We start from the raw sequence: 16,617 nt of genomic DNA, 5'->3' as shown, positions 1-16,617 counted from the left end.
TAAACATTATCCAGATTTAAACTCAACTTAGATGTTCAATGTGTATTTTGTAACATGAATAAAGAAACTATATGTCATTTGTTTTATCGATGGATTCAAACCAATATGTTTTGGAGCAATTTGGAACATTTCTTATTAAGATCTTTAAATATTAAGATTTCTTTTAATGGGTTTGACACCTTACTTTATTTTACATGCCCAGATATGGACCAAAGAATTATATTTATAATAAATCTATTACCAATTATGGGGAAATACTATATCCATAAAATGAAATGGACAACTTCCACTCCAAATATTAACCTGTTTAAAATAGAAATGAAATTTTACGTTAAAACTATTCAAAATGTCAAAAATAAGAGAGCTAAACGAATCATTGACACGTTATGTTGAATTGTTTCTGTAAATTAGTTAAGTACTTCTGACTATTCTTATAATGTATGTATACTATATCTTGTTTAGTTAAATGTCAGTTAATGATGTTTGTGTTTTGTTAATGGTTATAAATAAAGCATTTTTTAAATTTCTGAAATTACACACCTTCTCTTAGCTCATCAGAGTTAAACTGCACTACAAACGTTTGAAGCCCCTGCCACTGAAACAGGGCTGTTCTGTGCCATGATGGCTCAAACTATACAACAGCTTGATACATCATCTGACACCCTGAGTTTGAGCCAAAATGTCGTTCGTTAGCTAAATTAATGCTGTCGGCTTTAAAAGCGTCACAGCGGAGGAGTTGCCCGGCGTAATGTTCGGTATGGTAGCTGATTCGTTTAGGGCAATGTCCGTAAACCACAGGCACGACGGGTCAATGCCAAGCGACAGCTTTTTTTTGGTCCAGTGTTTGTGGAAAAACGGGAAAAGGATTACACTGAAAGCCCTTTATTCACGTCCGAAATGTATATTTCTTTCACTTTGTTGCCTTGTTGGTGGCCAAATTGTTCATGCAAATTATGAGAAAAGGCTCAGAAACGGGGGACGTACACTTTAGTTACAGCAAACAGCGATGTAGTGGCCAGCCGTCCACGAATAAAGGATTACCGAGCCACAAAACACAGACCTTGAACCCTTTCGGACGAACAAAGAAAAGTGGGTAAGGACGAGAGAGACTCGCTGTAGTATAGCAATAGGAACAGAACTGAACCGTTCCGCCGTGAGCCACCTGTTAGGACAACCAGTGAACAACATGCGAATTAAAGATGAGGAATTAGGTTAAACTGCAGGTTTGTAACGGATTGTTTTTTTTTAAATATATAACCCACCGTCTTCACCCATCCATCATCAAGAACCGCTACAAATGTCGGATTGTCAGCTGTCGTGACTCTGATATGTCGTAATCTCAGAAGCCCACCTATAGCTAAACAGACGAGATGTGTGATATCCGGCCTTTTTACAACAAAATGTTAAATCAGTGCGTGGGTCATTGCGTATAAAACGAAACCTTTCCGTGTGCCCTTTCACTGGACTTGGCTGCAGGCACAGCTAAGTGCGCTGTCTTAGGTTGCCGGGTCAATATTTTTGACATTGCGTTCTGCGACATTCGTTTTACCAGTTGTGTCATTTAGTTTAATCGGGAAAGTTTTTATTTAGAAGGTGTCTTCTTTTCAAATATAGGGGTATTTATTCGCTGTAAATATTGAGGAAAACGTACAAATCATAACTGTTATATGACAGAAGCTTCTATTTGAATAAAGTCAAAGAAGGAAATTAATAATTATTAAGCGAATAATTCAGTTTAAACAAAAACAAGACTACCTTCCGTATTCCATTTTTACTATTTTCAAATGCAATTATTTGCTTAATAATTTTAGTCATAATAAGCGTATTAATTACACAGAATCGCAATACTATTTTTTAAACTATTCAGTAGTAACTGTAGTAGTCGTCATGACAGAGTAGTAGGAATGTGCAATTGGCACGAATATTCTCCTTAGAAGTAATAAACAATGACGATCTGACTCAGACACTAAACATGACGGAAGTCTCTAGGTTTAAGTATAGTGACTGGTAGCGTCTCACTCTGCAGGGCTGTGTGCTTGAGGTACAGTGCAAGAGGAACACTCTGGCAGTGTGAATCAAGCAGAATAAAGAGATCTTGTTAAACCTGCTCATTCTTTGGGCTCTGTTCTGTGAATGGGTACATAGACATACTACCTACACCGACTGTGTGATGTCGTTTCTGTAAATGTTCGTCTGCTGCCTGTTAGTTGTAGGACTCATGGATTCCTCTCAAACTGCTAATAACAATTTGTTGGTTGATGCTTTCATTCGAAAGAGCAGACATTTTCACAGCTGGGTTTTTACTAAAACAATTCAGCTGGCTCTTGGGAACAATCACAGTGTCCTGTATGAGATTTGAGTCCTCACCAGTGTAGTTATGTGACCAGAACCCTGTGTGATACTGATGATGTCAGTATTGCTCCCATTACCTCTGATGTGTTAATTAGGATACTATGCAGCAGACAGGTCTGTTATGGTTTTGTTGAGAGGCCTCGGCTCACCACTTCTAATTCCTTACATGAATATAGTGCCTTTCATCCCAATGGATTCACAAAGCACTAGGATTGGGATTCCAAGTCCCAATCCTGGTGACCTGAGTCTCTGCAGTTCTGTTGTCCCACGTGGTCTCCCTGCTGTTGTTGCACAAATGTTGGTTGGCTCTCGACAGTGGTTAGCATTGCTGCTTTGCGGTGCTGGTGACCAGGGTTCAATTCCTGGGGTGCTGTCTGTGTGGAGCTTGCATGTTCTCCTTGGGTTTGACTAGGTTTCCTCTGGGTGCACCAGTTTCCTCCCACATCCTAAAGACACGTTGATAAGTTAACTGGCTTCTGGGAACATTGGCCCACCTGTGGGTGTTTTTTTGTGTATTTGCCCCTCAGTGGACTGGCGTCCTGTCCGGGGTGTACCCTACCTTGCACCTGTTGCCTGCTGGGATAGGCTCTGGATCCACTGCGTCCCTGAATTGGAAGAAGCGGTTAGAAATTAGATCAGTGGATGGAAAGATGGAAAAAGATTTGCTAAAAAAATAAATATTGAACAATAATTATTACAATCCATTTCCATTTGAAATGCTGTATCTAGGATACTGTTGCCAGGCATCTCAGAAATGTAGTGAGAGACCTTTTGTCAAGTCGTCTGTAGGCTGTAGCCTTTTTTCGATGGAAAGGTTCTCTGGGTTTACTCACGTGCTGTGTTTAGGCATTTTTACAGCCTTTGAAAAACAAAGGCTTAACGGTTTCATTTGCAAATCAACTGATCACATTAAAAAACATTAAAATTAGAACAGGTGGGTAGCTGCGTCAGCATGCGTAGGCTGCAAAGGAACAAGTAATAGGTTTATTCCATGCTGAAAAAAAGAAGAAAGAGAACACAACGTTTCGGCCGTGGAGCCTTCTTCAGGTGTCAACCTGTCAACCACACCTGAAGAAGGCTCCACGGCCGAAACGTTGTGTTCTCTTTCTTCTTTTTTTCAGCATGGAATAAACCTATTACTTGTTCCATTAAAATTAGAAGCATGTTACAAATGTTTTGTCTGTGCTGGGAGTTCTGTAAACAGTGAAGTGCTATTCGTCCTTTTAACCAGAAGAGGGCAGTGTTGACACAGCGCACTAAAAGGGAAAGGAGAGACTGATGCATTTTATTGAAGTCTGCATTTACAATGTGCTCCACTTTATTTTCCAAGAGCGATCAACACCTCCAGATGTCTCAGTGGACGATATATAGCTTTAAAGTATAATATCATGTAACGAGCGTTCATTGCAAGATGGTATTGTAGCTTTAGTAGGTATAAAACTGTTCACAAAACAAGGAAATGGGAATCTTTACTGTGTGCTATGATCAGCGCAGACAGATAACATCTGCACATTAGCAAGACTGAAAGAGCAATGATGATGCTGCAGTCAATCCAGAATTATTGTGCGGCCAAACCCCCGCTTTGCGTTCGAGCCTCAAACACCCTCACAAACTGTAAACAGTTCCATATAACAGTGACGAGCGACAGATCTGAAAGGTCTCAGACCAGACAAAGAAAACTCAATTGTTTTTGGAACATGTCTGGAGATGCTGGCTTTATAATTAAGGGTTCTGATTTATGAAGAGTGTGATGAATCTGTAGGCGTTATTGCCGTTCTGTTACTCCATATGTCTATAACAGCTGGGTAAGGAGTGATAATTAATTAACCATCACACAAGCCAGGTGCACTCAATGACTTACTCTTGTTTGTCTTCTCTCTCTAATTCTTGTTTATACATTAAATTTATTTTGTCAGCTTTACAGGCTTATTTCCTTTTCATATGGCTGTGGGCATCTTGCCTAGGTGTGGAAGAAGCTGTGCTTTTTTCAAGAAACGGCTTAGATGAAGAACCAAATGGACTGATTGGCTGAACCCTCCTTTTCGTGACCTGTTTTGCCTCTTGCAGTTAACATCCTTACCGTCTTTCTTTGTCCCAGAACCCAGTTTCGAAGAACAGCCCGGCCGTCTTTAAAGGGCGACTATGGAGAAGACGCCAGGTCAGAAGGATGCGATTGAATCCGAATCTGCCTACTGTTGTGTTGAGGATCCCCCAGTCGAACGCAAGTCTGGTGAAGACCTTCTGGAGGCATGTAAAGAGGAGATTGTGAGCAGCCAGGAGTGCACTGAATCAGGGAGCAATAGTGACACTCGGGTTGCCAATATGGTCGACTCTGAAGTCAAAGAGACAGGAAGGTCTCGATTGTCGCCACCTGGTGGAAAATGTGAGTATTGCAGGCAGACCTCTTTGAATCTGTGTGTGGCACTGGGTAGGTGGTGCACTAATAATAATAATTGCTTACTCTTATATAGCGTTTTTCTGGACACTCCACTCAAAGTGCTTTACAGGTAATGGGGACTCCCCTTCACCACCACCAATGTGCAGCCCCACCTGGATGATGCAACGGCAGCCATAGTGCGCCAGAACGCTCACCACACATCAGTTATCAGTGAGGAGGAGAGCAGAGTAATGAAGCCAATTCATAGATGAGGATTATTAGGCCAATGGGAAATTTGGCCAGGACACCGGGGTTACACCCCTACTCTTTTTGAGAAACGCTGTGGGATTTTTAATGAGCACAGAGAGTCAGGACCTTGGTTTTACATCTCATCCAGGGTATAGTGTCCCCGTCACTATACTGGGGCATTAGAACCCACATGGACTGCAGGGTGAGCGCCGCCTACTGGCCCCACTAACACCTCTTCCAGCAGCAACCTTAGTTTTAACTAGGAGGTCTCCCATCCAGGTACTGACCAGGCTCACACCTGCTGAGCTTCAGTGGGTTGCCAGTTGTGAGTTGCAGAGTGATATGGCTGCTGGCTATAAATATAAATAGCTAAGCTATACACCAGCCAGTATCTGCCACACTAAACATTAGAATTTCTTATGGAGGGTACAAAAAGAAATTATGTTCTACATCGCATTTAACCTGGCTTGTTTAGTGGTAAAATATCCCACTTTGACCAATGTGCTAGGAGAAAAACACTTCCTTTGTAGGGGTAATTTACCTCTTTATTTAATCAGCCTTTATAGTTTGCCGGAAAATATCATCCCTTAAAGTTACTGTTCAATTGCTTCAGTCTTAAAGTTGAAAGAAATAAGTGGACTTTTGCAGAATAGGGCTTTTGAGTGTCAGGTAACTGAAATTGTTTCATGCATTCTGACTTCTGAGAAAATGCTCTGTGACGATAAATCTGTTAATTCATGAAGCGCTCATTGACCCTTTTTAATAAAGTATTTATTGGTGCTCAGTAGAAGAGCCATATCAGAACCATAACCATCTGTGCTTACAGGAAACAGGTGTATGAAACCACCTTAAGAATACAATTGAATTTGATGAACCCTTTGGTTTGGTTGAAAGAAGTCAGACCTCAGTGCTGACTCTTGCAAATGTAGAAAGTGGGACATTTTTGGGTTCTTTGGGAGCCAAATTTTGTGTTGAGTAGTACTGCTGCATTGCAATTCTTGAGTTCCAATTTGGGCTGTGGTGCCTCCTGGCATTTTCTTCCTGTTCCATTTTCCTTCCACCTCCTGAGCATGTGAAGGTTAGGCTTGTTTGCAGCTCCATTTTGTACTCTACGTGGTTTACATACTGGTCCCTGTTAGCTAACCAAACCTGGAATGGCTTCTTTGTGGTACTTAACCTGTAACTTCCAGAAGACGATTAGTAAGAACGCTTTTTTTTGCATTTCATCCATAGGTGAGAGGGACCAGGACCACGTCTCTGGGCTGTCGTGCCCTCACTGCAGAGCCCATTTTTCCCAAGAGAGGGACCTCGCCAAGCACATGAAAAAGACCCACCTGGAGGAAATCGTCAAGATCCTTAAAACACGCTCCGTGAACATCCAGGGCCTCACGGTGCACCGAAGCATGGGGAGTCCGCTCTCAGCTGCTCAGGTGCTCGAGAGTTCAGGGGAGGGCGGGGACAGGGCTGCACCCGACTCGTGTTGCTTGGACCACTTGAATGACAACGGTTTCCGCAGAAATGAGATCGTACCCCAAATGCTGGAGCACAATGACCTAATGGCGAAAACACAAAGGGCAGACATGTACAGCTGTAGCACTCGTCAAAAAGTCCAGAACAGGATGGGAGACAGGGGAGAGGATGGCATCCCAGGAGTGGAAAACGGCTACGACTGTGCCTGCTTCCAGGACCAGGATCCGGAGTTTGCCAGTAGCAGGCAGAACCTCTACGCCTTCGGGCACGGGCACTCGGACTCCTTCCCCCCGCTGGGATCGCCCCTGCGACACCTCCTCACCCCGTTCCACTGCAGCGAGTGCGGGAAGTTCTTCAAGGGCTCGGGCACCTTGAAGAGGCACCAGCGTATCCACACGGGGGAGTCTCCCTTCCACTGCGGCCAGTGCGGGAAGAACTTTAAGGACTCGGGCGCCCTGAAACGCCACCAGCGGATCCACACGGGCGAACTACCGTACCATTGCACCCAGTGCGAGAAGAAGTTCCGGCAGCTGGGGCACCTGAAGGAGCACCAGCGCATCCACACGGGCGAGACGCCTTTTCACTGCCCGCAGTGCCGCAAGAGCTTCAGCCAGCTTGGCAACCTGAAGACCCACCAGAGGATCCACACGGGAGAGACCCCGTACCGCTGCGACGACTGTGGCAAGAGCTTCCGGCAGATCCGGCAGCTGCGCACGCACCAGCAAATCCACACGGGCCACACCCCCTTCCGCTGCTCGGAGTGCGGGAAGGCCTTCAAGTGGATGTGCTCGTTGAAGGAGCATCGGCGCATCCACACTGGGGAGTGCCCCTTCGAGTGCCAGGACTGCGGGAAGCGCTTCAAGGGAGCGGGCACCCTCAAGAAGCACCGGCGCATCCACACGGGAGAGACGCCGTACCACTGCGGGCAGTGCGGCAAGGGCTTCAAGGAGTCGGGAGCCCTGCGGAGGCACCAGCGCATCCACAGCGGGGAGACCCCTTACCACTGCGGCTTCTGCAGCAAGAAGTTCAGCCGCGTGGACCACCTCAAGGATCACCAGCGGGTCCACAGCTCAGACAGCTGAGCCCTGTGTTTTTTTGTGCTGGTCAGAGGAGGGACGCAGGCAGGAGGGCTTGAGCAGGTGGCAAGAGCTCGTCGCAGGAAGCTAATCCAAGGACTTGGCGTGGTGGAAGGGACCACCACCAGGGAAGTAGATGGCAACAATATGAGCAAGCGGAAATTGGAGTTAGAAAATGCTCCGGTTGGTATTTTGGGTTTGTTTTTTTGGGGAATGAGCTGCATCACCTAAAAAATAGTGGTGTAGAACTGTACCATAAGTGATAGAATCCCCATGCAAGACTCAACAATGCAAATGGTGAAATGATTTTTTTCAAGAGAAGTAGTTACAGCATTTTAGGGTTGGAAAATGGACCTGTGTTGAGAGGCAGGATCTGAGGTTCTGTTGCCAGCCTGATCATTTTGTATTTTTAACAGATCTGGATCATACTGGAAAGTGCAACGGTAATGTCTCATGCTCACATACAGTATCTTTGCACATCTAGTTAGAAAAAGGCTGACATGTATCATTGAGTGGTATCTGTTTAATAAGGCCAGTCTGTTGGACACACTCATGGCTGCTGCACACATGATCTGTATCACATTGAAATACAGTAGATCGCTAGCTGGGGCAGCTTGGTTAGAAGGTCACGTGAGCCATGCTGAGATTCTTGAAACAGGTGGAACTGAAGTCACCAACCTATCTCCATTTCAGAAAGGGCTGAGTTCTGTTCAAGACCCGTGAGCTAAACAATCCTGAGTTTAGCCTCAGGATCAAAAGATCAAAAGATAAAATCAAAAGAGTAAGATTTAGGTAGTAAATGGCATGGAATATCCACCCTCACTCAGATGTGCTGTCTGAAATGTAACCAATCAGACCTCTGCAGAAGAGAAAAACACTCACTGTGGGTGTGTCTGATAGGGTGTCACTCCTACAGTGGACATGTCTGATACAGTGTCACTCTCAATATGGGAGTGTCTAACATACTGTCACTCACACTATGGGCATGAGTGATCCACTGCCAGCCCCACCAGTTTCTGTTCATCATGAACAGTCTAAACAAGAAAGCACATCAACTAAGTCCTTAATCGGCAGCAGAGATGTAGAGCTCAGCTGAAGGGAATCCAGGAGATGCAGTGTTCTTCCGGGTGCAGAGTTGGGAACCAACAAGCCCTGTTTGTACTGAAACAAAAAGTGTGTATGTTTCAATAAAAGTGTTTATAGTTAAAATGAAATGTATGCTGTTTTTATTTTTCTTTGTTATTTTACTAAGATTTTAGAAATTGATCTAAATTGTCCCAAAATTAATGAAAAGCATTTTAATAAGATCAAATTGTAGAGGAGAGTCTCTGTTTTTAGTTTTTCTGCAGCAGGTCTTTTTGTCCATTTGGTCCAAATTTGGTCCATTTATCTACCTTTGGAGATCTTCAGTCATAGTGTGGTTCTTATCTTTATGGTATTGTAACTGTATTTTAACAGAAGACAGTCACGTTTTGTGATTGTGAGACAGATCCCAAATATTCACTGTCAAGTATTCAGCAGGCACTGATGTCAAGAAAGCATGTTTTGAATAATTAACTTGCAAGTAACAGAAATTTCAAGGCTCACAGAAATGTCCTATGCTGACAGGTTAAAAAAGTCTTGAACAGAGAAGACAATGAGGGGACCTGATTCAAGTATTCAGACCTTTCACAGACATTGAAGAAGGCATCAACACTAAAACAAGGTCCAGAGGACACTAGTCCAAACGACAGTTTGATCTGGGAATAGAAGGCACATCTTTTCTTTATTCAAAGGGACTGTGGAACAAGCTGCCCAGCCATATTGTTGAAGCTGATGCCCCTGGCTTCTGTCAGCAACAGGCTGGATGAGGTTTTTATGGCAAGTAGTTACTAACTACCAAATGAGATAGGAAAAATAGCCTCTTCATGTTTGCAACCTTTATTATGTTTTTGATGTTTCTCTTTAGTGGAGGATATATTTGCTGCAACACATTTCTTCTCTATGTTCTGCCTGAAGCTGATGATTTAAAAATCATTTGTTGACAGTTCTGTTAGATTATCACCCTTGATGCAGAAACAATTATGTGGATTTCGATAGTACACATGACTGTTCCAGCTGTCCAAAGGCTAGTTCCCCTGGATCCAGATGGAGGGGATTTTAGTACAAATGGGTTCAGGTTATTGAGAGTCTTGGCAGAGAGCAATGGGTTATTCACATAGTCTGTGATTTGAAGTTTAAGGTTGTCAGTGGCTGATCTCATTGTTTACAAGGGATGTGGAATGCACACAGTATAAAAAACTATGACGATGCCAGTTTTTAAAACCGTCATTTGAATTCGTTGTGCTTTATGACAAAGGTGGAAATGTACTGATAAATCTGGTTGGAAGACACTGCAGATTGAAAATGACCAATGAAGTCCATGCTTTCATCTGAGAAGGGCACCTCTAACAAATTATAGTGTATACATTACAGTGTACTACTGGTGCAAGACTAAATTGCACTTCTTGACTCCTTTTTCAACTGCTTGTGCAAAAATCTATATTTGTGTGCATTACTGGAGAAATGCTAATTGCATAAATTCAATCAGAATCAGAGTCTGAAAAATTGTTCAAAAGGGATATATCATCTCCCTGATGTTTACTGTTCAAGTGTCAGATCCAGTTTATTTTACTGTCCTTTGTATGGTAGTGCCATATACTTCGTATTTAATACCCACTAGTGTCAAATCATGTAGGGAGAATAAAGTTCAGAATACTGGGCCCTGACCGGAGAACCCCTATCGCTTCCAGTTAGTACTGTTCCAACACAGCTTGTCATTTGTGGTGAATTGATCCCTTTATTGGATGTTTAGCTTGATTAGACTCTTTTCAACATGTTTCTGTCTCCAATCATTGGTTTCAATAAACCCTCTATTCTAGGTGTGTTGCTGAAAAGCTATCAAAACACAGTTATGCTCATTCACTCATCACCTTGCTTCTGAAGATGTTTCTGGGTTCTATCCAAGTTCTAATGAACTGAAGGAAAAGGAGGGAGTGAGTCGCTTATGAGTTGATAAATACCACCAGTGGAAGGAGCATCAGTATTTACTGTACAGAGAGGAGTGCAACCGACCAAGGAATTCACTCTGTTATGATGGGTGAGGTTGGCATATGGGTAAGATTACTGCAGACCAGAGGCTAAACCTGAAGAAATCTCCAAAATGTCGAAAAAAAATCAGTAATTACTGATCAAAGAAAACAAGCAGTTTCTGCAACAATTCTAGTCAAGCTGTTCTAGAGAATAAATGAAGTGTAAATCTGGTACTTACATCCAAAACTTGTAGCAGATTAGCATTGTAATGTGACATTACTAAAGGAAAAAAGTGAATAAAGTGAACATACAGTATACTGTTGTTCTTTTACTAATATCTGATTATTGATTGAGATACAAAGAAATGCTTAAACCAGTCTAGGTCTGAGCCAAACGAGGATTCCAATGAAGCCTGAGTGTGTAAAACAGCTACAAAGGGTAACAGAGAGCTGGAAAATAGATCCCTGGAACTCGAGGAAGCATTATGACAAATAGGATCAACATCAACTGTTTGTGAAAACCCAGGTTTGGGTATTTTTTCCTACGTGTACATACCCCTAGGCCTGATGAATGGTTAAAAGGTGCCCGAGAATTGGACCTTTCACAGAGGTTCGGGGAGTTTTGGATAAGCTTTGTGAGTATATAAAAGTGATTTGCAGTAGCTTAAGAGCTGGACGCTTGAGCTCTGTAATGTGTAGTAACATTACGATAAGTATGATGGGACAGACCTCAGCTAGTCATTAAGAATCCAGAAATGGGTTTCCATCACCTCCTGCTTGCATGTTTATCTGGTTAACTCAGTGAAGGTCATATCAAAGTAGGTGCATTCATTGTTATCAAGCTGGAAAAATCCATCCCCATCCATTCATTTTCTAATATGCTTATCCAATTCAGGGTCACAGAGCCTAGCACATCAAGCTGGGGGCACAAGGCGGGGTACACCTGGGGGAGGACACCAGTCCATCAGCAGGCACACAGAAAAGCACACACCCGCACCAGGGCTAATTCTCCCAGAAGCCAACTAACCAACCAGAATGTTTTGGGACTGTGGGAGGAAATCAGAGCAAGCGATCAAGGGGAGAACATTCAAACTCCACTCAGATAGCACCCCAGGAAATGAAGCCAGAGCCCCAGCACTGCGAGCAGGCAGCGCTAACCGCTGCGCCACCATGCCGCTTGAGCTAGAAAAATGATAACCTTCATTGTGATGATCTAAATCTTCAGAGTCTCCAGATTAAAGTATGCTTCAAAACAGCATTCTTTTTCTATCTTGTCATATGGAGATATTTGTAGTATTATCACTTCCAAGCCAACCACCACCGCCTTAATTACTAGATTTTTTGGTTAACACATTTATCCAAAGCAATTTATATTTGTACCCATTTATACCGTTGGGGATTTTATTAGAGAAATTCAGGTGACATATCTTGCTCTGGGGTATAACTGCAGTGTCTCAGCAGGGATTTGAACTCGCAACCAGTTAGAAGTCTAGTACCCTGACCACAGCTCCACAATATCTCTCACAGGTAGGGTGTCAAAGCCTCTATGCAGGGTTAGTAAACAATACATTCATGCAGTTAAAGAACAGACAGTGCAGTCTGTTTTAACCTCCTGCCCTATTAACAAGGTGCTGCTGATTAAGACGTTTTAGAGTTTCCTTATTTCAAAACCTCAAGTGCCTCTGTTGTGCAGTATCAATTCTGGAAGACATGTAGACACAGTAATTTGGGAGTGCAAACTGTGAGGGAGAACCTTACAAGGAATAAATGAAACAGATCGACAGACAGATTGGTTTTTGGAAGTTTTTTTTTCTTTTTCCAGCATAAAACTGAAAAAAAAATCCAAAACAATTCTTTATTTCATTTCTTTCCAAGCTGTGTGGTTTTTTAAGACTTTACAGTGAGATCCTGTTTGCTCCATTAAAAAACAATATTTATAATAAGATCATTTCTTTTTTTTTCTTTACCAGTAGAAAACATTTGGTTGCAGTACTCAAGTTTACTTCACAAAATACGGGACGAGATCCTTGCTCTCTGTCAAGGAAGGTCACAGTGATGTGGTGGATGGTGTCACAGGAGACAGGGAGAAATATCTGACCCACACTCTTAGAGAGACTCGTAGAGATCACATTTGAGACGTTTTGAGATTGAACAGGACAAGAACCCCCCCCCCCCCCAAGTCAGATTCCAGCATGAGGAAAAGAACACCTATTGCCCCTGCACAAACTATTAGTATTCATTTATTTCCTGAAGCAAAAATCATTTTTGAGGAGTGGTTTAGATGCCTACTGCCTGATTTCACCATCATGGATACGCCTGAAAGACCCCAGATCCCTGTTTTTGCTCTACAGGACATTGCAAGTCTCCCACTGGATGGGAAGAATTTCAGTGTCCTTCTGTGCACCTCAATCAAAATGTCCAAACTCTGTTGTGGTACTCTGGGATATCTGCCAATCTCGGTTTTGTTTTTTCAAAATATAATCATTCAGCATATAAAAAATGTTGCTACAAAACAGAGGTCTGCAGTGTAAAATAGGAAGACTCGAGATCTTTTTTTCTTAACTGTCTTTGGGATTGGACTTTGGGTTCTAATGTCAACTCATGAATACAGGTATATGTTTTCTGTCGAGGAATTTGGGTTGTGAATCTTTTCTTAATAGAAACTAGACTAACTTTAAAGACAGACGTATTAACAGTTGGACAGTTTGAAAGCTCCCTAGTCATGACAGAAGGGGTCTAAAGAAGAAGACAATGATCAGTCTTTCAGATGACAGACAGACTTAAGATTCTGATGACTTTTGAAAGGGTAGTGTTTGTTTAGCCAGACAGCTGAAGATGTTGAACGTGAAGAAATGACAGAACTAGAGAGCAGACGATGACATTAGGGTAGCAGGTGGTGGCTTTAAGTTAAGTGATGACGATGGAAGAAAGTTAAGTTTTGGGTTGTTGACAATATTGACTCTGATATATGTAATGACTTTCAAACAGTTTTGGTAGAAGTTGTGAAACTTAGAAGATGGCAATGAGAGTTTAGTCGTCGTCGTCATCATCGTCATCATCATCATCATCATCGTCGTCGTCATCATCGTCGTCATCATCGTCGTCATCATCATCATCGTCATCGTCATCATCATCATCGTCGTCATCATCATCGTCGTCATCATCGTCATCATCATCATCATCATCGTCGTCGTCATCATCATCATCGTCATCATCATCGTCATCATCATCATCATCATCGTCATCATCAGGGGTGATATCCCCTTCCAGCACATCTTCAATCCAGTCCTCCAGCTCGTCTGCTGTGGGCATGTCATCTTCATCATCCATTTCCAGCCATTCGCTGTCCGCCTGGAAGAGAAGGGGAGGAGTGAGGCAAAGGCAGAGCTCGGAACAGGGAACAAGAGTGAGAGGACTGGACAATGGAAACAGAAGGGGGCTAGGGGAGGGTGGCGAGTAAGGAAGAATGAAGAAGAAGTGTTAAAAGAGAGGTGGCCAAACTCATAAAGATAATTAATTAAACAGGAAACGGGATAACTCACATCTTCAACATCGACAACCCCGATCTGAGGATAGGACAGGTCAATATCAAAAGTCTTCTCCCAGTAGGGAACAAGCTGGAAGAGAGAAGAGAAAGGCTCACTGGATCTGTTTTACCATCTTCAATAGGTGACGTGTATGAAAAAAAATATTCATTAAACGGTGGCTTGAGCGAATTGGCAATTAGTAGCTTATCTGGAAGGGCTTGGGAGGTGCGATGAGGGTTAGTCGTTCTGTATCTGTTGTTTGTGAAAGATCACGCATCAAAAGTGTTAATGGAGTAGGAGGGACGATAAGAGCACTCTAAGCTGAATTTTTTATTGTTTTATTTTAGGGCAGAAAAAAGTAATGTGGACAGTCAAGTGTAGGAAACCAATGTCCAGAAATGCTGCATCGATATCTACCACTAAGACGGAAGAGACTTGTGCAGGGTAGTACTGAGGCAGAAAGATGTGGCTGCTCTCTCACCCTGTGAAGTGAAAAAGGGCTCCCTCTCTCCAGTCTAGGTCCCTCTCAAAGCTTCAAGTCTGAACTGTGCCCACATCCCCTATGAGAAAGGATGGTCAGTCCAGTGCTGGACATTCTTTTGGGCTTTCTGAAAACTAGTCTACACCTCCAAACTAACATTCCCTTTGCCTCTATGGAGTTTATAATGAAAATTCGGGAGGGATGACAACAACCAAGTTCAATCAGACTCAGCTGTCAGTAATTTGCAATCAGTCCTGATGTCATTTCCTCTCCTAAAACACTATAAATACTGTGCTGATCCCCTTCTCTTCCTCGCTCACATCTTTCTGCATCCCACCTCCACCCCCTCTCCACCTCTGCAGCTGCCTCCCGGTCACTCATCTCTCTACATGGGGGTCTCCCAGCCCCTTCGTCCTCTGGTCAGGAGGGCAGCCCTCAGACAAGCAGGTTAAACCAAATTTTCACTGAACACTCCATAATCCTCCCATAATCCTTCATTCTTGGTGTGAACTCTGAGTAAATTGGAATCTCTGCCCAGCCTAGTGCATGGGCTTCATCGAGGCTAATGCAATATTGTAAGAATGGATGATGGGGTGTGTGATACAGAAAGAAATGTAGAGTAGATTGTGTTTTAGCACTTGGGAAGCCATGAAACAAAGTAAAGGAATCAAGCAGAAGAAGGAGCAGAAACGAAGAACTTCAATGTCACAGCAAGATATGTAAAGTTTGATATTTCATGCAGTCTTTCAATCTGGAGAAGCATTTAAAAATTAATGTGGTAAAATATGATTTATGACGCAACCACATCCCTTCACAGACATTTGTCTAAACTTAGTGCCCTCATGATGTTCATAAAATCTATTCCATAGATTCCAGTCTAGAGGTTGACTCAATTTCATGTGACAGACCTGGAACTAGCTGTGCGAATTACACCTCAAACTTGCAACAAGCCTCAGTCTTCATAATTCAGTTTACATACACTGACAGGGAAATATAATAAAAAAAGATCAGTTAAAAGCGGCCTTCTTTCACTCAAGAAAGTACTGCTATTGGGGTAAAGGGTGTATTCGGTACGCTGAAGCCACAAAAAATCTAAAGCATAAAAAGAACTGAAAAAGGCATAAGCGGTGAGCAGGTGTGTTAGATGGTTGTCTGTCAAGCATTTTATTGTTAGCACAGCTAGTGGCCTACCAGGGGGAAGTCATCAGGGTCAATCCAGATAATGCTGAGGTCAGGGTTGTCTGTGTTGTCCTCTGCAACTTCCTTCAGGATTTCCAGGAACTCAAAGCCATCTGACAAGGTATGACAGGGAGAAATATGGAGACAGCAAGGATGACTTTCAGAATTACCGACCCATATCACTTTTAACTTCAGAATGCAATGCAGACAACGATAGCTTTGCCTTTGACTTTTGGCACAAAATATCTTTGTATATTTACTGGTTAGTTCCTGGTTATGTTCTCTACAGGGTTTCTGTTGAACATTGTTTGGTTTGATGTCTCTATCTTTATTTTACAATCTACTTTATAAAATAGATTATTTTATAATCTATTGAAGCAGCATTTTCACCTACTGTATTGTCTAAATGTTTTAATCTGTTGGTTGCCTGGCTGTCTTTTAATGATTAACATAATGGCTTAATTATTTTGTTTACTTAACATGATCTCTATTTATAGAATAATATGTGTGGTTAATATGATTGTTAACTAATTAGTTGGATTGGAGTGAATTTGAAAAAAACTACCAATTGAGTAGCACTGTTTTAAACTGTAGGGTCAGAACTAAAGCTACAGTGACATGTGTGGTCATACAATCCAGTTCATTTAAAAAAGCTTTTTGTTTTATTCCACCCAGCAGTTATTGTTACTGGTTTATTTTTCGGTAGATTTATAGCTGAGCTTCCTCTACCTGGGTCAGACTCTTCTGCAAAAGCCACAATATGTTTGCCATCAATATCGTCTTCCTGATAAAAGAAAAAAAAAAGAAATTGGTTTACACAAAGCATCCTTAATAAATCTGCAGTCACACAGTGCCA

At 42.5% G+C, this 16,617-nt stretch overlaps 2 protein-coding genes across 7 annotated transcripts in view; one reads left to right on the top strand and one right to left on the bottom strand.

Annotated features, from left to right (window-relative positions):
* The first annotated feature begins 794 nt into the window (after positions 1–794).
* LOC102693747 (zinc finger protein 418-like) lies at positions 795–8,732 on the top strand. 5 transcript variants are annotated; one of them, XM_015346035.2, is made up of 3 exons: positions 795–1,093; positions 4,458–4,735; positions 6,212–8,732. In XM_015346035.2, the coding sequence occupies exons 2-3, from the start codon at positions 4,495–4,497 to the stop codon at positions 7,528–7,530; spliced, it is 1,560 nt and encodes a 519-aa protein (XP_015201521.2). In that variant the 5' UTR covers positions 795–1,093; positions 4,458–4,494; the 3' UTR covers positions 7,531–8,732. The 5 variants fall into 5 exon arrangements, with proteins under 5 accessions (XP_015201521.2, XP_015201519.2, XP_015201518.2 ...); XM_015346033.2 differs by having other exon boundaries at positions 796–1,089; positions 4,451–4,735; XM_015346032.2 differs by having other exon boundaries at positions 796–1,093; positions 4,451–4,735.
* A 3,631-nt stretch (positions 8,733–12,363) lies between these two features.
* Positions 12,364–16,617, bottom strand: part of casq1b (calsequestrin 1b) — a 41,541-nt gene continuing 37,287 nt past the window's right edge. For both annotated transcript variants that reach the window (XM_015346082.2, XM_006630167.3), the window contains 4 exons: positions 16,491–16,545; positions 15,774–15,874; positions 14,117–14,191; positions 12,364–13,925 (listed from right to left, as the gene is read on the bottom strand). In XM_015346082.2, coding sequence (XP_015201568.1) covers positions 13,605–13,925; positions 14,117–14,191; positions 15,774–15,874; positions 16,491–16,545 — 552 coding nt within the window. In that variant the 3' untranslated portion in view covers positions 12,364–13,604. The remainder of the gene's footprint in view (positions 13,926–14,116; positions 14,192–15,773; positions 15,875–16,490; positions 16,546–16,617) is intronic.

The sequence above is a fragment of the Lepisosteus oculatus genome, chromosome 4 (genome assembly GCF_040954835.1).
Source record: "Lepisosteus oculatus isolate fLepOcu1 chromosome 4, fLepOcu1.hap2, whole genome shotgun sequence".
Lineage (NCBI taxonomy): Eukaryota > Metazoa > Chordata > Actinopteri > Semionotiformes > Lepisosteidae > Lepisosteus > Lepisosteus oculatus.
The sequence above is the reverse complement of the archived record's forward strand: the minus strand, read 5'-3'. Positions and strand labels throughout refer to the sequence as shown.